Source organism: Balaenoptera physalus, assembly GCF_965194825.1.
Source record: "Balaenoptera physalus genome assembly, chromosome: 14".
NCBI classification, from domain to species: domain Eukaryota; kingdom Metazoa; phylum Chordata; class Mammalia; order Artiodactyla; family Balaenopteridae; genus Balaenoptera; species Balaenoptera physalus.
The window spans coordinates 16,003,074-16,022,658 of record NC_138893.1 but is presented as its reverse complement, the minus strand read 5'-3'; the positions used below and the strand labels follow the sequence as shown (position 1 = coordinate 16,022,658).

At 42.8% G+C, this 19,585-nt stretch overlaps 1 protein-coding gene across 7 annotated transcripts in view; it reads left to right on the top strand.

Annotated features, from left to right (window-relative positions):
* Positions 1–19,585, top strand: part of RAB4A (RAB4A, member RAS oncogene family) — a 94,928-nt gene that overhangs the window by 45,483 nt on the left and 29,860 nt on the right. For 5 of the 7 annotated variants that reach the window (XR_014253442.1, XR_014253443.1, XR_014253444.1 and 2 more), the window contains exon 7: positions 162–295. Coding sequence is in view for 4 of the 7 variants with exons in the window: in XM_082425023.1 (XP_082281149.1) it covers positions 162–277 (116 nt within the window). In the remaining 3 variants the exon portion in view is untranslated. Of the gene's footprint in view, positions 1–161; positions 296–4,902; positions 6,611–19,585 lie in introns of those variants that run through there. The other 2 variants (XM_082425021.1, XM_082425024.1) reach the window with 1 other exon arrangement.

Sequence of the window (19,585 nt, the reverse complement as noted above, 5' to 3'; positions counted from 1 at the left end):
GAGGTTTTTATGCCCATACAAGCAAATGTGTGTATTTTTTCCTCTTTATTCAAAATTGTGTTGTATATGCACAGTGTTCTGCACTTTGCTTTTTTCACTTAATATATTGTGGGGATCACAGAAGCATCAAAACTTTTTCTAAAGACTTGCTTGGTCCTCAGGTGAGCTGGACCCAGAAAGAATGGGCTCAGGCATTCAGTATGGAGATGCTGCCTTGAGACAGCTGCGGTCTCCACGCCGCGCACAGGCCCCGAGCGCGCAGGAGTGTGGCTGCTGAAGCAGCGCGGGTGCACAGGTAGGTGCCCGTGTCGTGGCGGCCCCGCCGCCCTCGGCCTTGCCCCCGGTTTGCTACCCAGAGCCCTGCGCAGGCTCAGAGGTGGAGGCTCGGGCCATAACACACACCTGATCACATTTAAAAGAATAGAAATCATCCAGTGTCTGCTCTCAGACCACAGTGGAATTAAACTAGAAATCAGTAACAGAAAGATAGCTGGAAAATCCAAAATACATGGGGATTAAACAACACACTTCTAAATAACACATGAGCGAAAGAAGAAATCTCAAGAGAAATTTAAGAATATTTTGAACTAAATGAAAAAACACAACTTATCAAAATTTGGGAAGATTCAACACAAACAGTACTTGGAGTGAAATTTATAGCATTGAATGCATATATTAGAAAAGAAGAAAGGTCTAAATACCATCATGTAAGTGTCCACCATAGAAAACCAGAAAAAGAAGAGCAAATTAAAGCCAGAGTAGGCAGAAGAAAAGAAATAATAAAAATTAGAGCAGGAAATCAATAGAGAAAAATCAACGAAACCAAAGCTGGTTCCTTGAAAAAGACCAGTAAAATCAGTGACTCTAGCCAGGCTAAGGAAAGGAAAAAAAAAAAAAAAAAATATATATATATATATATATATATATATATATATATTATATATATATATATACATAAATTACTAATATCAGAAATGAAAGAGGGGACATTACTGCAGATTCTATGGACATTAAAAGGATAATAAAGGAATACTGTGAACAACTCTATGCCCACAAATTTGATAACCTACATGAAATAAACTAATTCTATCAAAGACACAATTTGCCAAAACTTATACAAGAACAAATACACAATCTGAATAAGCCCATATCTATTAAAGAAATTGAACCGATAATTAATAATCTTCCAAAACAGAAAGCACCAGGCCCACACGGGTTCACTGGTGAATTCCACCAAACATTTAAGGAAGAAACTATATCAATTCTCTTCAGTCTCTTTCACAGAACAAAAGCAGACCGAACACTTCCTAACTCATTCTGTGAGGCCAGCATTACCCTAATTCCAAAACCAGACAAAGACATTACAAGAAAAGAAAACTACACACTAGTATCTCCTGTGAACATAGATGCAAAAATTCTCAACAGAATGTTAGATTGAATCCAACAATGTATAAAAAGAATTACATCCTTCCAAGTGGGATTTATCCCAGGTATGCAAGGCTGGTTCAACATTCCAAAATCAATTAATGTAATCATCACATCAACAGGGAACAAAAACCACATGATTTCATCAAGCGATGCAGAAAAATCATTTGACAAAATCCAATATCCATTCACAATGAAAGCTCTCAGTAAAGTAGGAATAGAGGGGAATCTCCTCAACTTAATAAAGAAAATCTACCCAAAACCTACTGCTAACATCCTGCTTAATGGTGAGAAAGTTGAAGCTTTCCTATTAATATCAAGGCAAGGAAGTCCCCTGTCACCATCATACTGGAAGTCCTAGCTAATGCAATAAGAAAAGGAAATAAAAGGTATACAGACTGGGAAGGAAGAAATTAACTTACTTTGTTGACTGATGATAATCTGTGTAGAAAATCCAAAAATTCCACAAACTCTATATAGCACAGTTGCAAGATACAAGGTTAATATACAAAAGTCCATCACTTTTCTCTATGCCAGCAATGAACAAGTGCAATTCGAAATGAAAAACACAATACCATTTCCGTTAGCATCCCCCCAAAAAGGAAATAGGTAGAACTCTAACAACATCTGTATGAGGAAAACCAAACTGATTCTGAAGTTTATGTGGAGAAGAGACAAAAGACCCATAATAGCCAACACAGTATTGAGGGAGAAGAACAAAGTTGAAGGACTGTTACTACCCAGCTTCAAAACACTATAAAGCCACAGTAGTCAAGACAGTATGGTATTGGTGAAATAATAGACAAGTAGATCAGTGGGACAGAATAGCCCAGAAATACACCCACATACTGATGTTTGATAAAGGAGCAAAGGCAATACAATGGAGCAAAAATAGTCTTTTCAACAAATGGTGCTAGAACAACTGGACATCCATGCAAAAACATGAATCTAGATACCAGACCTTGTACCCTTCACAAAAATTAACTCAAAATGGATCACAGACCTAAATGTAAAATGCAAAACTATAAAACTCCGAGAAGATAAAAGAAAATGTAGATGACCTAGGGTATGGTGATGACTTTTTAGACACAGCGCTAAAGACACAATCCATGAAAGAAATAATTGGTAAGCTGGACTTCATGAAAAATAAAAACTTCTGCTCTGCAAAAGACAATGTCAAGAGAATTAGTAGACAAGCTATAGACCAGGAGAAAATATTTGTGAAACACATACCTGATAAAGGACTGTTATCCCAAATACACAAAGACCTCTTAAAACGCAACAGTAAGAAAACAAACAACCCAATTGAAAAACGGGCCAAAGACCTTAACAGACACCTCACCAAAGAAGATATCCAGATGGCAATAAGTATATGAAAACATACGCCATACCATATGCCATCAAGGAAAAAGCAAAGTAAAACAATGAGATATCACTACAAGCCTATTAGAATGGCCACAATCCAAGACACTGACAACACCAAATGCTGGTGAGGACGTAGAACAGTAGGAATTCTCGTTCATTGCTGGTGGGAATGCAAAATGGTGCAGCCACTTTGGAAGACAGCTTGGCATTTTCTTATAAAACTAACCTTAGGACTTCCCTGGTGGCACAGTGCTTAAGAATCCACCTGCCAGTGCAGGTAACACAGGTTCGATCCCTGGTCTAGGAAGATCCCACATGCCGTGGAGCAACTAAGCCCATGTGCCACAACTACTGAGCTTGTGCTCTAGAGCCCGTGAGCCACAGCTACTGAGCCCACGTGCTGCAACTACTGAAGCCCGCACGCCTAGAGCCCATGTGCCACAACTACTGAGCCCGAATGCTACAACTACCGAAGCCCGTTCTCCTAGAGCCCATGCTCCGCAACAAGAGAAGCCACTGCAATGAGAAGCCCACGTACTGCAACAAAGACCCAGCACAGCCAAAAATAAAAATTAAATTAAAAAAAAGAGTAATGCTTAAAAATAAATAAATAAATAAATTAGCAAGACATGTTTATAATCAATGTTTAAACTGTCAATCGTATAACACGGGTAAAACCATTAGATAGATAGATAGATGAAACTAAACATACTCTTACTGTATGATCCAGCAGTCTCACTCCTTGCTATTAAGCCAAAGGAGTTGAAAACTTATGTCCATACAAAACCCTGCACATGGATGTTTATAGCAGCATTATTCATAATTGCCAAAGCTTGCAAGCAAACAGGATGTCCTTCGGAAGGCAAATGGGTGAACTGCAGTCCATCCAGACAATGGAATATTATTCAGCACTAAAAAGAAATGAGCTGTCAAGCCTTCAAGGCATATAACTAAGTGAAAGAGGCCAATCTGGGGATTTCCCTGGCAGTGCAGTGGTTAAGACTCCACGCTTCCACTGCAGGGGGCACAGGTTCAATCCTTGGTCGGGGAACTAAGATCCCACATGCCATGCGGTGCGGCCAAAAAAAAAACAAAGAAGCCAATCTGAAAAGGCTACATACTGCATGATTCCAACTATGTGACATCCTGGAAAAGGCAAAACTGTGGAGACAGGATAAAGATCAGGGGCTGGGGACGGGAGGGATGAATAGGCAGAGCACAGAGGATTTTTAGGAGAGTGAAAATACTCTGTATAATACCATGTGCTGGATATGTGTCATCATTTATTTGTCCAAATCCCTAGAACATAGAACACCAAGAGTGAACTGTAATTTAACTATGGATTTGGGGTGGTTACGAATTGTCAGTGTAGGCTCATCAGCTGTCACAAATGTACCATCTGGTGGGGACGTTGGTAACGGGGGAGGCTGTGTATGTGTGAAGGCAGGGCAGCTTTGGGAACTCTACATACTTTTCCCGCCTCAATTTTGCTTCGAACCTAAAACTGCTCTAAAAAAATAAAATCTTAAGAAAAAAATCCTAAAGCAACCACTGAAACAACACAATGAAGAGTTTTGGCTAATAAGCCAACATGGGAATTAAAATGGAATAAATACATAATTAATCTAAATAAATCCAAAAGAAGGCAGGAAAAGTGGAAAAAAGGAAGTAAAGAGCAGATGGGGAAAATATAAAACAAATAGCAAAATGCTAGATTAAACCCAGCCTTACCAATTAAAACAAAACTTAGATACTCTGCTGGAAAAATTTGTGGGAAATCCTTATACTCTTGCTGAGAAAGGAAAGTTGATGGGAGTGATTGAGTGAGAGGTTCTTCTCCCTTTATGTCAGTGACAAGTCTTTTCCTGGGTTCATTGAAGTCTAAATGAATGTACCTGTAGCTAAGGCTCATTTATAAAATTTGCAAGTAGAGATTTTAACTTTCTAAAGCTTCCTCTTTTTTCTGTATAGTCCACATTATCTAATAAGCCTAGGTAAGTTTAAATAAAAATTGGAAGTATTCATTCACTAGTTCCCTTTGTGAGTTGAATCGATGTTTGTTTGTACATTTTTAGTTATGCATATTTCTAAATTGTTCTTAATATTTTTTAGGTGTTCATACAGTGGTATTTGGGACACAATTGTTGGAGCTTGAAGAAGTTTTTTTTTTTTTTAACCACCACCTTTTTCTACTTTATATGGAAGTAGATCTTTGTGCAAAAAAAATAACTTGGGTTGTTATGCAAGCTCGTAGATGTGGCACAGCAAACGTATAATAAATCCAATTCAGTGGACAAGACCATTAAATGTATACATGTATGTAAAAATGTTCTGTTCCATTTTCGCCCTTTGACCCTGGTTTGAATCCTGGCTGTGTACTGTATATATGCTAGTCCAGTACGTCTCCACAGCATGGTATCTGACGTATGGTATGATTGATAGAGCGTTGCACTAAATGCAGTCTAATACTTTATTTTTTTTTTAATCGTCTGAACTAAAATCTGTTCATTGTGAGGTGTGCTTTGATCATTGTGTCGGTTATATTGCACAGTTGGTTATGTTTATGACCTGATATTCAGAGACTCTGGCATCGATCGCCGATGCAGTGCTTAGTTCATTCCATTTGCCACAGTCCACAAGGTGTTATGTGAGCCACACTCGAAATACTAGATCAGTAGTTACTCACATACCAAAATAAAATGAAAAATGGAGTTTTTCCATGAACTTGACACTGTCCGGCACCCTGTTGACTCTAAAGCATCTTCATCAGATCAGTTCAGGAAGTAGAGCTGAGCACCTGCTCTGTCTCAGGCGCTGTGATCAGTGCTGAAGATGCTGGTGCCTTGAACCAAACTTCCTAGGCAACCGACCTACTCTCAGCATCTGCTCAGCGCAACAGATGAACCACGTACCAGGGGCTGCTCACCTGGTCCCAGTTCGCTGAACCACCTGTCTTCCTGTTAGAAAACACATCGTTTGCTACTGTGCTTTTTCTGGGATTCAGTATTAGAGCATCACTGCCTCCTTTTTAGTCTTCTATTGTTTTGTGTTCATTTTAAGGCAACCCGCTAAATCAAGTTAATTTTAAAGGGACACCACTAAGAAGTTTCTGTACAGCTTTTGCCTTATGACAGTTACCGAGTTAACATGTTTTTAATTCACATGAGTTATATTGAAGTCTAATATATATTGTATTACAAAGACTTGTTCTACTATTTTAAAATGTTTATGTAAAAAATATATAATAGAACTTTTCTTTAAAGTTAAAATACAGCACTATTTAAAGCTGAAAGGTTTAAAAGCATTCTTCACCTTATATGTGTTCTTCCACTGTGACTTTTAGCTGCAAACTGGTAAATTTCATTACCTTTAAGTTGGAAGCTGCCTACTGCTTTTGTTGTTTTGTTTTAACCAACAGAGCACAGCAGCACTACAAACTCTGGGAAGTGACTTGGATAAAAATATCAGGATATAGCTGTTTTCGGTACTTTAATTTTGCTTCTTTTATGTCTTGAATATTTGATTTTGAAAAGTCAGAATATGAAGCAAATTCTCAGACTGAACTGCTTCTTGGACCTCGCTAGAAGAATGTTTCATTCAGTATCTCATTTACAGTGGATTTGCAAGCTGCTCGTTTTTGAACAGCTTTTTGCATGGGGTAGGAGCATGTCTGTTTGACCACATCAGTTTATTCAAAAGCAAAATTTTTTTTAAATAAGATAAATGTTAAGTTGATTTATAAGTGAGCCTGTTAATGAAACCCCAGGTACTGCGTATAATTCCACATCCCTTGACCAATAAAAGTTGCTGGAGAACCAAACCATGGTGGTTCTTAATAAAGGCCTTTAGGAAAAATGAAGAGGGGAGAAAATGTGGTATTTGGTCCTTGGAGTGTTTTCCAACACCACCAACCAATCCTCTGGTTCTTCACACACCAGATGGGTTCTGTTCTGACCCTGTCTACCCGGACATGGCATCAGATCCCACAGGTTAAGGGCTGAGCCGGCATCACCACCACCGCCACCACCCGCGCCCAGACACACACTGCAGATGCCAGTCACAGGTCCAGGTTGTTACCTGTGCTTCTGACCTACCAGCACAGGTTAAGTGCTGAGGTTAAGTCAGCACTAAGTCTGAGGTTCCCACGACCCCCTCCTTGGGTTTGATTAACTTCTAGAGCAGCTCACAGGACTGAGAGAAACAGTTTCCTTACGAGATTACTGGTTTTTTGCAAAGGATATTAAAGGATACAAATGAACAGCAGACGAGGAGATACATAGGGCCAGGTCTGGAAGGGTACCGAGCACAGGAGCGTCTGTCCCCATGGAGTTTGCGGTGCACCACCCTCGCGGCACATGGATGTCTTCCTGTTCACCAACCCGGAAGCTCAGAAGCTCCTCTAATCTTGCTGTTCAAGAATTTTTCTAGAGCTTGCTCTCCAGCACCCCCCTTCCCTGAGGCCAGTGGGTGGAGCTAAAAGTTCCTTCGATCTTTCTGGTGACCAGCCCCACACTGAGGCTCTCTAGGGGACACACCTGAAGTCAGTTCATTAGCATAAACTCTGCTCACAAGGGACCCCTAAAACTCAGGAAATTCTAAGGGTTTTAGGAGCTTTGTGTTGGGAACCAGAGATAAAGACCAAATATATCTAGTAACAAATGTTATATATGTATTTCCCACAACTTATTAAGTTTTCAGGATGCTCTTAATTTACATACCTAGAAACGCATTTTCTCAGTCTTCCTAGAAAAAGATTCTACACTCCATCTGGACTTGAGATTATAATTTATTCTTTCACAGTCCAGCATTTAAGTGAAAATGAAAACATCACAATTTGGGATACTATAATGGTTTTTTGAAAACATATTACTTGTGACTTATGTAAGAGTTTTTGAAATCTTTAAGAACATTGATTCCTAGCAGATCAGTATTATTCAGAGTGAAGAAAATGCTAAAATTAATAATTTAAATGATTTATAATTCATACCATGACACAGTAGATGGTTCTTCATTTTCAGTCAAATTTGTCCTATTTTTTTTTTTTTTTTTTTTTTTTTTTGCTTTTTTTGGAGGGGAAAATTAGAGGGACTTTAAAACACCTGTGAAGTTTAAAGTAATTTTTTGTGCTAGTTGTAAAGTGATTTCTCTTTACTAATCAGTCTACCTATGCACCTACAAACAATCTGAGTTTATCCCAGTTGTTGCTTGGTTGCGTCCTGATTGTATTTACTTCTTTAAGGAGTTGCTTTTAGAACTGTAGAGGGATTTATCTGAGAACACTCAACTTGCCAGCTTCAGGAAGAGGAGTCATTTGTCGGCCATCACCCTCTAAGGTTAGCAACTGACTTATGGGAGTTTTTGAACATACACAAGTATGGAGAAAATAGCACATAGAACCACTGTATCAGCTAGCTTCCACAATTGTCCACATTATGCCAATCTTGTCTTATCTATTGTACCTTTGCCCCACTTTTTTTATGCTGTAATATTTGGAAACACCCAAAACATCTGTCATTTCACCCAAAAATAGTTCAGTATGCATCTCTGACAAGAATATATTTTTTTAATTTTATATAATCAACATACCGTTGGGAACTTCATAAAAGATACTGTTACAAGCCAAGAATGGCTGTGGTTTTTTTCTTGCAATTATATAAAGTTGTCTTTCTGGCATGTATTGAAGAAGCAAGATGCACATCTTTAATCCAGTATTACGGGAGGTCATTTCCCAATACGTGGCTAATTGTGCTGGAAGTTCTGTCCCCGAGCCCAGGGGACAGTTGTACCTTCAGCAGGGACACGGGGCAGCCAGCCTGCCACCCACAGCCAGCACAGCTTCAGAGTGGTGGGACCCCTCGCCAAACTGGTTGTTAGACCGTCTCAGTATCACCCTTGCCACTGTAGTAACGTGAGGCGCACCTAATTTAATCATCTCAGCGTGTCTACATGAAGGATGTATTGAACTTGACCCATGCATCTCCGGAAGTTAACGCTAACCAAGTATGAAGTGGGTCGAGCTTGCAATAATGTCAGCATGCTCCTTCATCCTAGAGGATGTTGTCCTTCACCTGTGGGAACTGGATGAAAAATAGATAAGCCTGTGCTCTGACAGCTCCTTTCTCTTAACTTCTTGCTGTCATGTGTAAATTTCATTTTAAAGAAAAACTAGCATTTTAAGAAAACAAACACTAAATTTCTGAGTATGTCACGTTCCAAAATGCCATAGAAATAATTATGTTCACTAAATATTTAAGGGCCAACTAACTCTCTATGAGAGTAGAGTGCTAAGTTCTGTATGTTGAGTGGGGAGCCGTCAAATCATTTTACATCGACTAGGAAAATTTGTGATGTGATTAATTTGGGGTAAGTCCACCACACCATTCTCCTTTCCAGAAAAGTCACCATGTTGGTTTCTGAGGCCATAAACATCTATCACATGCCCTCATGCTGTGCCTATTTCCTGGGGAAAATGGTGCTTTTACAGGACACACTTGTGTTTCTCTGAATGCCCCTTGCTTTCTCATCGCCTCTCTGCCTTTGCATGGACTGTTTCGTTGCCCTCACCTGTAACGCACCCTGCAGGCGGTCCAGGTCTGTCAGGCCGCAGCCCCCTTGTCCTGACGGGTGCAACTGGGAGCCTTCAGTAACCCTCTCCCACTCCTGACACGTGCAGACACGCTGCTCCAGTCCTGCGCTGTCCTGACCTTGCTTTTGGTATTGGTCACGTCGATCCGTAGATAGTCTTTGTCTTCTCTACTGGGCTGAGACTTCCCTAGGAAAGGGCTGCCTTCTGTGTGCCTAGGGCCTGGCAAATAGAAGGGACTCCAGTGCTTGTGGAGAGGACAAATGATCAGAGTCAGCTGTGTCCCCAGGTCCTTCTAAAGTACCTGGATATCGAGCCTATCCACTGCAAGATGCCTGTTTTGCAAAATCTCCCGAAAGGTGGTTATATGATCCTACTCAGTCCCTTCCTTTGTGGGAGGGAGTTTCAGAACTCCTAGAGCTCCCTTTCAAATGATATCACCCCCCGGCCTCCATCCCCCTGCCTCCCAACAAAGATCAACAGTTAGCTATCCACAGAGGAAAGCAGCTCTGGGAGAACTCGGGAGTCCACTTAAGAAACTTCAGCTGCTCAGTGGAACAAAAACCTGAAAATCATCGCACACAAAGGGAAGGAAGAACAGCTTCGTTTTGTCTGCATCGTCCCATCCCCGAGGCCAGCACTGCTCAGCACCAGGAGGGAACTCCCCAGCTAGAAAGAGTTCTCCTCCCCAGGAAAGAGGGGCTGGTGTGAGCGACCAGCTTCCCCAGCCTTTTGGGGCAGGACCTGTTCAGTTTCACCCCACCTAGAGACCAGCAACGCTGAGATGTAGAGCCAAGTGTCAAGCCATGCAGCTGGAACGACCACGGTTCGTAGTGCCCTGCTCCACAGGGGAGCCCACCGGCCTTCAGTAGTTGTCACCCCGTGGGTACTCCCGTCCCTGGGCACCTGCTGCCTGAGCCCCTCCCCATCCTCCCCGGCCCCACCAGGGCCCAGGATCTGCACTGGCAGCCTGCCCAGGCCTCTGCAGCTACATAGGCGCGAGATGCCCGCCGAGGGCCCTGCGGCTGACCCCCGTTGCCAGGTGTGCAATGTGGCCAGCCCCTCCCAGCTGTGCACCTGCACGCCCCCAGGCTGATCCCCGTCACCAGCCTCCGCCGTTGTGTACACACCTGTGGGGAGATTCTACAGCTCTAGGAAAGTACACCCCCTGCCAGGGCTCCCGCAGCTGCACTGGGCCCACGCTTGGCCCAAGCCCTTGCGACTGGCCCTGTTCCCCACCACTACGTGTGAGTCTGCGACCAGCCCCTGCCACTACACGGGCACCTGCAGCTGGTCTCCGCAGCCAGGTGTGTGCACACCTCCAACACCTCCAACTCTGGCCATCACTGCTTCCTGGCCTGTGCCCGAGCAGCTGAACCTGGAGGTGCCGCTGAGGAACCCACCAGCCCTTGCAGCCACTGCAGAGCCCGCACAGTGCTTGCCAGGAACCACACAGTTGATGCCGTGACCCTCAGTGACCTGAGCCAATGGCACAATATCCCTCCCACCCAGACCACCCCCTGACCCTGCACTTGGCACCCTGCACCGCTAGGGCTGGGATCACAGCACACTCCAGCATGCCCCTGCCTGCAGGTGAAGGTCTTTCCTTATACCAAAGTCAGCCCATAAAGTCTGGAAGAGATGGCTGCTTCTTCAAGTGCACAGATACCTATTAATAGCAAGACTTCAGGGATCACAAAGAATCGGGGAATCGTGAGACCACCAAAGGAACACGGCAAACTTCCAGCAACTCTCCCCAAAGAAATGGGGACGCATGAGTTGGCCAACAAAGAATTCAAAATAATTGTACCAAAAATGCTCAGAGAGCTACAAGAGAACACAGATAAAACGACAAAATCAGGAAAACAATACAAGAACAAAATGAGAAGTTCAACAAAGAGATAGAAAACATAAAAAAGAACCAAACAGACATTTTGGAGCTGAAGAATACAACGACTGAACCGAAGAATTTAATACAGAGCTTCAACAGCAACAGAAGAAAGAAACAGTGAGCTTGAAGACATATCATTTGAAATTATTCAAACAGAGAAGCAAAGGGAGGGAAAAGAATGAAAAGCCTACAGGACTTACAAGACACCATTAAGAGACAGTCTACACATCACTGGAGCCCCCGGAGGAGAAGAGAGGGAGGGAGGGCAGGAAGCTTGTTTAAAGAAATGATGGCTGAGAACTTCCCAAACCTTGGGAGGCATTTGGAGTCCAAGTTTCAGTCCACAACTCTCTTTCCAAGACACATGGTAATGAAACTGTCTGAAATCGTAACTCTCAGAGCAGCCTCTTTGTTTGCAACTGTTGACTTCAGTGCCTAGTTACCCAGTTGTCTTGTTTCACATTCTAGGGTTGAGAGCTTTGCTGTTTAGGTTGCAGGTTTTGTTGTTTGGATCAGTATTTCTCGGGAACGCTGTCTGTGCACTCTTAGTTGGCCTCTTGGTACCTGACGGTACAGCCTGTGGGCAAGCAGGCGTCCCGACTGCTGTGCTGTCCGTGTGCACTGACCAGTCACCTGAGGCTGTGAGAAGCAATGGAACAGACGATTTGTCGATAAACATCTGCTTTCAGGCCTAGGCCTGCTCAGCTGTCCAGGACTTGTAGGATGGGCCATAAATGCTTGGGGTGAAATGTGTCAAATCTCTCAATTCTGCTAATTACACACACTCTGTTACAGTTGACAGGTCCCCACACCGAAGCAGAAACCAGAGCTATAAACACTCAGTAACCGCCGCCTTTTCAAAGCAGTAGGAGACGAACGGCAAATAATGGTTTTCCTACTCTAATTTTAAGATGAAATGATTTCACCTGAAGCTTTTAAATTTGGTTTTCTATTTAGGTTGTTTATACATGTTTTTACCTGATTCTTCAGACTTTAGCCCTATCTGAGCCGTGAGAAATATACTTCTGCACTTGGAGAAATCCAGTACTCAAGTGCCGCGTTGGTTGTTCAGTGTGTCTCCGATCAAAGTATAGGATTTCATGCCCCCTTTTCTTTTCCTCTTAAAAACAAAAAAAACATAGTTTATTGAGAAATTACTGGAGAATTTTTGTTTAGCAGATTCCTCATTTTTAATACTGTCATTTGAAATGATCATAAAGCCTCGAAGGGGCATAGCACTTTTTTACAACTTAAAGGTGTTCTCACATTTAACATCTGATTTAACCTTCAAAATAGCCCTTTGCAGTGGCTCAGAGAACAGGGGCCCGAGATGCAGAGGCCAGGGCTGCCACCCCCAGGAAGTGGACGGCAGGCCCCGGGGCGGGGGGCAGCCCTGTGGTCTCCACAGCAAGGCATGGTAGGACAAGGCACCGGGATTTCTGTTGACTGGCACCTTTTTTTCTTCAAAATTCATGGAAATTTCAAACACACGTGTTTACTGGAATTTCAAGGACTATAAAGCGTTCTTATTTTAACTGGTAAGAGTGTTTTCCATGTTTAACATACCTTTAGTGCCAAGTTGTTGGAGGTGGGAAATAAGTTGATTTCATCACTGTGAAACCATGCTTTGATTTAAAAAAGAAAAGAAAAAGAAACCTGCAAGCTTGATAACTTGCCTTTTTGTCCCTGCCTTCAGTACACTGAAAATATTATCAATTAAAAATGCATGACTGAAAATGCATGCCAGCTGGTTTTCGAATGCTTGTCACAGTCGTATTGTATTTGGTGGCTAAAGCTGTACCGAAGTTGCCTGTGAGTCGGATATTTCTCTGTGAAGGTGAGGCAGTGCCTGGGGGCCTGTGCCGTGGCTGTCGCCCTTCGCCCGCAGGAGGGTGGTCTCTGCCTGACGCCCCTCACCCAGCAGCATCTAACGTCTGCAGTTACTGTGGCAACACTCCTGTGCTGTCTGCCAATAAACCCCTGACCCGGCTGGCCCTCGCCTGTCCTGCTTCTCTTCTCTGTTTATTTGACTGAGTCCTTGAGCAAGAATAGAAGAAAAATGTCTTTAGGTACTCGGATTTTTTTTACTTGATCTGTAACTATCCGATTACTGTACTCTGGCCCTCCGGTCTTCCTCTTTTTGTTTCCAGGAGTAATGTTGGCGTTAAGCACTCGCCCGTGACTTCAGACCTTTGCCCAGTGTAGTTACGTTCTGGCATCCTCGATGTAGCGGCCTCGGCTTCAGGCCGTGTCTGGTGCTTGTCCTCGGGGACGTCGTGGTGAGATGGTGTCTCGCCCGTTGTCAGGGCCGTTCTCACAGGCTGACGCCACACAGCAGAGCACTCGGCTGGGCGTGGGGACGCGTCGAGTCCACGGAAAACGTCGTAGAAAGCACAGCGGGCAGTGTCGGGGACCATCCGTGAGGGAGGGGAGTGTGGTGCCGGCCGGGGCCCCCAGCAAGGCGGGCTGGTGGAGGGGGCCCTTGGCAGGAAGCAGGCAATTGGTCCCGACCCCCAGGATTCCTCTCAAGGAGCGGAAGGCAGCACAGAGACAGAAGAACCTCCAGTTCCCTTGAAGCCCTCAAGTGAAACGGGCTGGCTGTCTCGGGCCCTGGTCAACACCTAGGTCATAAAACCAGTAGAAGGTGGATTAATGGCGATGTTAGCTGTCACAAGCAGTCACTCTTAACTGGTTCAGACTACCGCTCATAGCCAACATGGCCAGTGTTTTGGGTTTAGGTTGAAGCCACACTCACAGCAAGATCCCAGGCAGCAGGCATGGTGTCCCCTGCCCGTGGGCCACCAGGCTTCCTGAACCGGTGCAGACGTGAGCTGAGGGTGTCGGCTGGGTCTTCCAGATGCTCAGGGCCGCCCGCACTTCCCTTTCCTCATTCCCCACCACCATAGGCGCTCCGATGGAGGCAGCGTGCAGATGTGCCCCGTCTGCCCGGGACGCTGCGCTGTGGTCACCTCCCTGGGCCCACGTGGGTATGTGGGGAAACGCTTAGGAGCGGAATTGCCAAGTCAAAGATGTGCTTCTTTTTTTTTTTAATGTCTGAAACATTTATATTAACATATTTCCATACAAATAACCCAATGAAAGTTTAGTATTAGTTGTTTTGTTTGTATTTTTATACTGCAGGTTCTTATTAGTCATCAATTTTATACACATCAGTGTATACATGTCAATCCCAATCGCCCAATTCAGCACACCACCATCCCCACCCCACCGTGGTTTTCCCCCCTTGGTGTCCATACGTTTGTTCTCTACATCTGTGTCTCAACTTCTGCCCTGCAAACCGGCTCATCTGTACCATTTTTCTAGGTTCCACATACATGCGTTAATATATGATATTTGTTTTTCTCTTTCTGACTTACTTCACTCTGTATGACAGTCTCTAGATCCATCCACGTCTCAACAAATGACTCAATTTCGTTCCTTTTTATGGCTGAGTAATATTCCATTGTATATATGTACCACAACTTCTTTATCCATTCACCTGTTGATGGGCATTTAGGTTGCTTCCATGACCTGGCTATTGTAAATAGTGCTGCGATGAACATTCGGGTGCATGTGTCTTTTTGAATTATGGTTTTCTCTGGGTATATGCCCAGTAGTGGGATTGCTGGATCATATGGTAAAAAAGATGTGCTCCTTTTTAAGAGCCGTAAAGCCAAACTGCCCTCCAGAGAACTTGTGCCAATTTCCCCTCCCACTATTAGTGCATGAGGCCCAAGCTTAAATCCATGCTGTATGTAAGAAAAAGCCGTTTTTTAAAAAATAAAGGTTTATATTTTGTTTTATTAAATTTTAACCTTTGCCATACATACTGTGGCAGTCATGAAGAAGGTGTCCTTTAATCTATAAACAGCAGTCACAGGCTACAGGAGCACTGTTGTTATGAAGGACACACCGCGGGCATCCCTGGGAAATCAGTCCTGCTGTGGAGGAAAGTGGAACAGAATCTGTGTGTCCCAATCAGAACACATGGAAAAGCCAGCAGCCTGGCCCACCTAAGCAAGCCCTGGGCCTTCTGAAAAACTCGATAAGCTTCTATTGTTGGTGTAATCAAGTTCAAATTTTATTCCTAGGAAAGGTTAGTCTTTTTGGTGGAAATTCAGGATTTACACCTCACTATCCAAAGATCTCTGTGTTTTGAATATGGTAAGGTTCAAAGTACCCTTCCAGCCAGCTTCAGGAGAAGGGGGCTGCAATTGCTGGCCTTACAGGCCCCTAGCTGGCTCTGCCGTCAGCCTAGCTTAACCTAACACACAGCTTGGAGTTTTCAGGGGTAGACATATCTTCAAAGAATGGGTATTCAGTTTTGGGTTTGTTTGGTTTTTTTTTCCTGTTTTCTCTAGGATTTTTAAAAATAGCTAATACGTTCTTACATGTCAAAAATCAAAGCAGGATGGAAGGTCACCCTGGGGCCTCCTTGCCTCTCCCTCACTCCCTCCTCACCCCACACCTACAGTACCCACTGGCTAGTGTGTGTATCCTTCCAGAGTTCTTTAATGTGGATACAGGTATTATTCCTCCTCCCTTCCTTAAACAAAAGGCAACATGTTACACACACTGTCTTTTTCCATCTATACTGCATCTTGGAGCTCTTGGCCTGTCTGGGTACATTGAGAGCTTTCTCCTTCTTATCGAAGGCTGAATAATGTTCCATTGGGTGAATATGCCATGTTTCCTTTAACCACTTCCTTGCTGATAAACAATTGGGTCATTTCCAATTCCCTGGTTCTTTTGAGGTAATTCCAAAACACATGATTAATGACAGCATCGTCAACTTCTGTCTTCACCCACATTTCTGTCTCCTTCCTTCATTCATTAGAAAAAAGGTAACAGCATTCCTCCCAGTTCAGCCCCTTTCCTATGCAGAGGCAAGAAGCATTTACAAAATTTGATGGAAGGGGGAAAAAAAATCCAGCAAGAAATGTGAAAGACCTTTTTGATGAAAACTTTATTGAAATAAATATAAGAAGACCAACTTAAATGGAGACATACTCTATTTGGGGATAGAAAGAGTCAATATTATAAAGATGTCAGTCCTCCAAAATTAGTAAATTCAATGCAGTTTAATAAAATTCCCAAATGGAATGTTAAAATGGAAATCGACAAGCTCATTCTAAAGTTCATATAAAAAAGAAAATTGCCAAGGAAAGCAAAGAACAAGGGAGGGTAGGGAGACTTGCCATACCAAATACTAAAATGCACTGCAAAATTAAGTTAAAACAATGCTGTGAGCTCAGGTGTAGACCAGCTGACCCACAGAAGAGCAGTGTCTAGAAACTTTCCCTTGTATCTGTGGCAATTTATGAAAAAGTATGATGTGACATTTTATATCAGTAAGGGCTCTTCACTAGATGGTGTTAGGCCCTTTTTCTTCCCATTTAATTGATTTTTTTTTAAAAAGCTTGGCTCCCTAATTCATATTCACCAAAAAAGTTAATTCCAGTTGGATTAAAGATCTAAAAGCAAAAGGTAAGATTTTTTTAAAGGCATTGGAAGAACATAAGAATTTTTTTACAACCAAAGGGTGAATCTGTAGGTGACTCAAAATACCCCATAAAGAAAGGGTTTGAGGTTTGACTCTGCAAATTAGTTTTTTCTATACAAAAGAAAGCATACAGTTAGCAACGGGCTATGACAAAGCATTTGCAACACGTTTGACACAAGATTGGGGTCAGATAATACAGAGATCCTAGCTAGTTAAACAAACAGATACCCACGCGGGGGTGGGGGGGGAGAAAAAAAGGCAGTGTGCTTTTGTAGTTTTCCCAAAATAATTTTAAGCTTGGCAAAGCACATAAATAGGCCATTCATCAAAGAAATAGATGATTGATCAACATGAAAAAGAAGGTAACCCTAATAGTGAAATGCAAATTCAGATAATCACGTTTTATTCCTGATATTGCTAACGTATGACTTGTTCTTTTTTGTCAAGCTTGCTAGAGGCTTATCAATTTTACTCATCTTTTCAAAGAACAAGCTTTTGGCTTCATTTGTTTTTGTTATCAATTTTATTGATTTCTGCTTTTTTCTTCATTCTGGAAGATGTGGGCTTACTTTTGTCTCTTAAGATGGAAGCTTAGATTATTGATCTGAGGCCTGCTTTCCTAATATAAGCCCTCAATGCTATAAATTCCTTCAAAGTACTACTTTCTTTAACTGTGCCCACAAATTTTAATGTATTGTAATTTCATTTTTCTTCCATTTAAAATATCTTCTAATTCCTCTTGAGACCATCTTTTTGGTGGATTATTTATGAGCAAGTTGTTTAATTTCCAACTGATTTGAGATTTTCCTATCTTTACTTATTTCTAGTTTAATTCCATTATAGTCAGAAACATACTTTGTATGATTTTAAATTTTAGGTTATTTTAATAACCAGGATCTGAACTGTCTTGATGAATGTTCCATGTGAACATGAAAATTTTGTGTTCTGCTTTTGCTGGGTAGTGTTCTATAAATGTCAGAGTGATTTGGTTAATGGTGTTGTTTAGCTCTTCTGTATCTTCACCAATCTTTTGTCTACTAGCTCTGTTACTGATAGGCGTGTTGATGTCTCTAACTATAATTGTAAATTTGTCTAGTTCTCCTTTCGGGGGTCAGATGTTCCTTCATATATTGTATTTTGCCTCAGGACAGTCTTCTTTGTAGTTTTAGCCTTTTTCCCAGAAGATCAGCTTAATCTGCCCCCTGTAGCCACTCTGTTTACTTTCGTAGCACGGCTTTCCCCGTGCATGCAGAGAACCCTTGCTGGTCTTGCATTCTGTCATTTTGTAGGGGTGATGTCTGCCGTGCTTCCCATAGGAGCCCGCCAGGTTTTAGGAATGTTCACACGCTCACACTCATTCACTGTGGGCTCAGACACTAGTGTGTTTGGAAGCTCTTGTTAGGTTCTCAGGAAAAATCCACTGCTTTGTCTCCTCCATGCCTGCACTCTTCCACCTCTGACCCCAGGTGAGTGGGAGCTTCCCACACATCAAGCAATCCTTTGACACCAGCTGGATGTCCTACAATTCAGCTCAGTTCTGACACTGTCTACCGGGAGACAGTGGCGGGTCCCACAGGTTAAGGGCTCAGCCCCACAAGACTGCCCCCCGCCCCAACGTCAGACGCCAATCACAGGTCCAGGTTGTTACCTGTGCTTCTGACCAACCAGCTGTAAATTGGAAGGTCCCAGGACCCCCTCCCTTGGGTTCAATTAATTTGCTAGAGCAGCTCACAGAAATCAGGAAAACAGTTTACTTACTGGATTACTGCTTTATTGTAGAGGATATAACTCAAGAACAGCCAGATGGAAGAGATGCATGGGGCACAGCACAGGGAAAGAGTTTACATGCTCTGTGGGTACCACTTTCCTCACATCTCCATCTGTTTGCCACCCTGGAATCTCTACGAACCCCGTCCTTCTGGGTTTTACAGAGGCTTCATCACATAGGTGTGAGTGATTAAGTCATTGGCCATTGGTAACTGACTCAATTTCCAGCCCCTCTGTCCTCCCCAGAGGTCAGGGATAGGACTGAAAGTTCCAACCCTCTCCTCCCAGTTGGTTTCCCTGGCAACCAGCCCCCATTCTTAGGGGCTGGCCAAAAGTCATCTCAAAAGGTGTGTTGGGAAGGGGCTTGTTATGAATAACAAGGCACTCCTTTCACCTTTCTGGCTCTGGAGCTGTTTCAGGAACCGAGAACAAAAGACCAAGTTCTAGAACTGTTGTTCTCATTCCCCGTGTTCCCACTTTCCTTTTGGTATCACTTCTCTTCTGTCTGAAGTACATCCTTTGACTATTCCTTTAAAGCAGGTCTCCTGGCTATCAATTCTTAGTTTTCCTGTGTATGAGTATATCCTTATTTCTCCCTCATTCCTGAGGGATATTTCACTGGATACACAATTCTGAGTTGACAGTTCTTTTCTTTCAGCACTTTAAGAAACGTGCCACTTCCTTCTGGCCTCCGTAGTTTCTGATGAAAAAACGCACGGGCATTTGAATTGTTCCCTTGTAGGTCATCTTTCATTTTTCTCTGGCTGCTTTCAAGATGTCTGTTAGTTTTCAACAGTTTTCAATTTATCTAGGCTTGGATTTCTTTGGGTTTATCCTGTTTCAGCTTCACTCAGCTTGCTTGGGAGGTTTTTAGCCATCATTTCTGCACGTTTTTAAAGCACTACACTCTTCCTCTTATCCTTCTAGGACTCCTACAACACAACCCGGAAACTTTTTCTTCAGCCCTTCTTTCTCTCTGTTGTTCAGACTGGATGATTTGTATTGATTATCTTTATTTTGTCATCTTCAATCTTCTATTGAGTCTATCCAG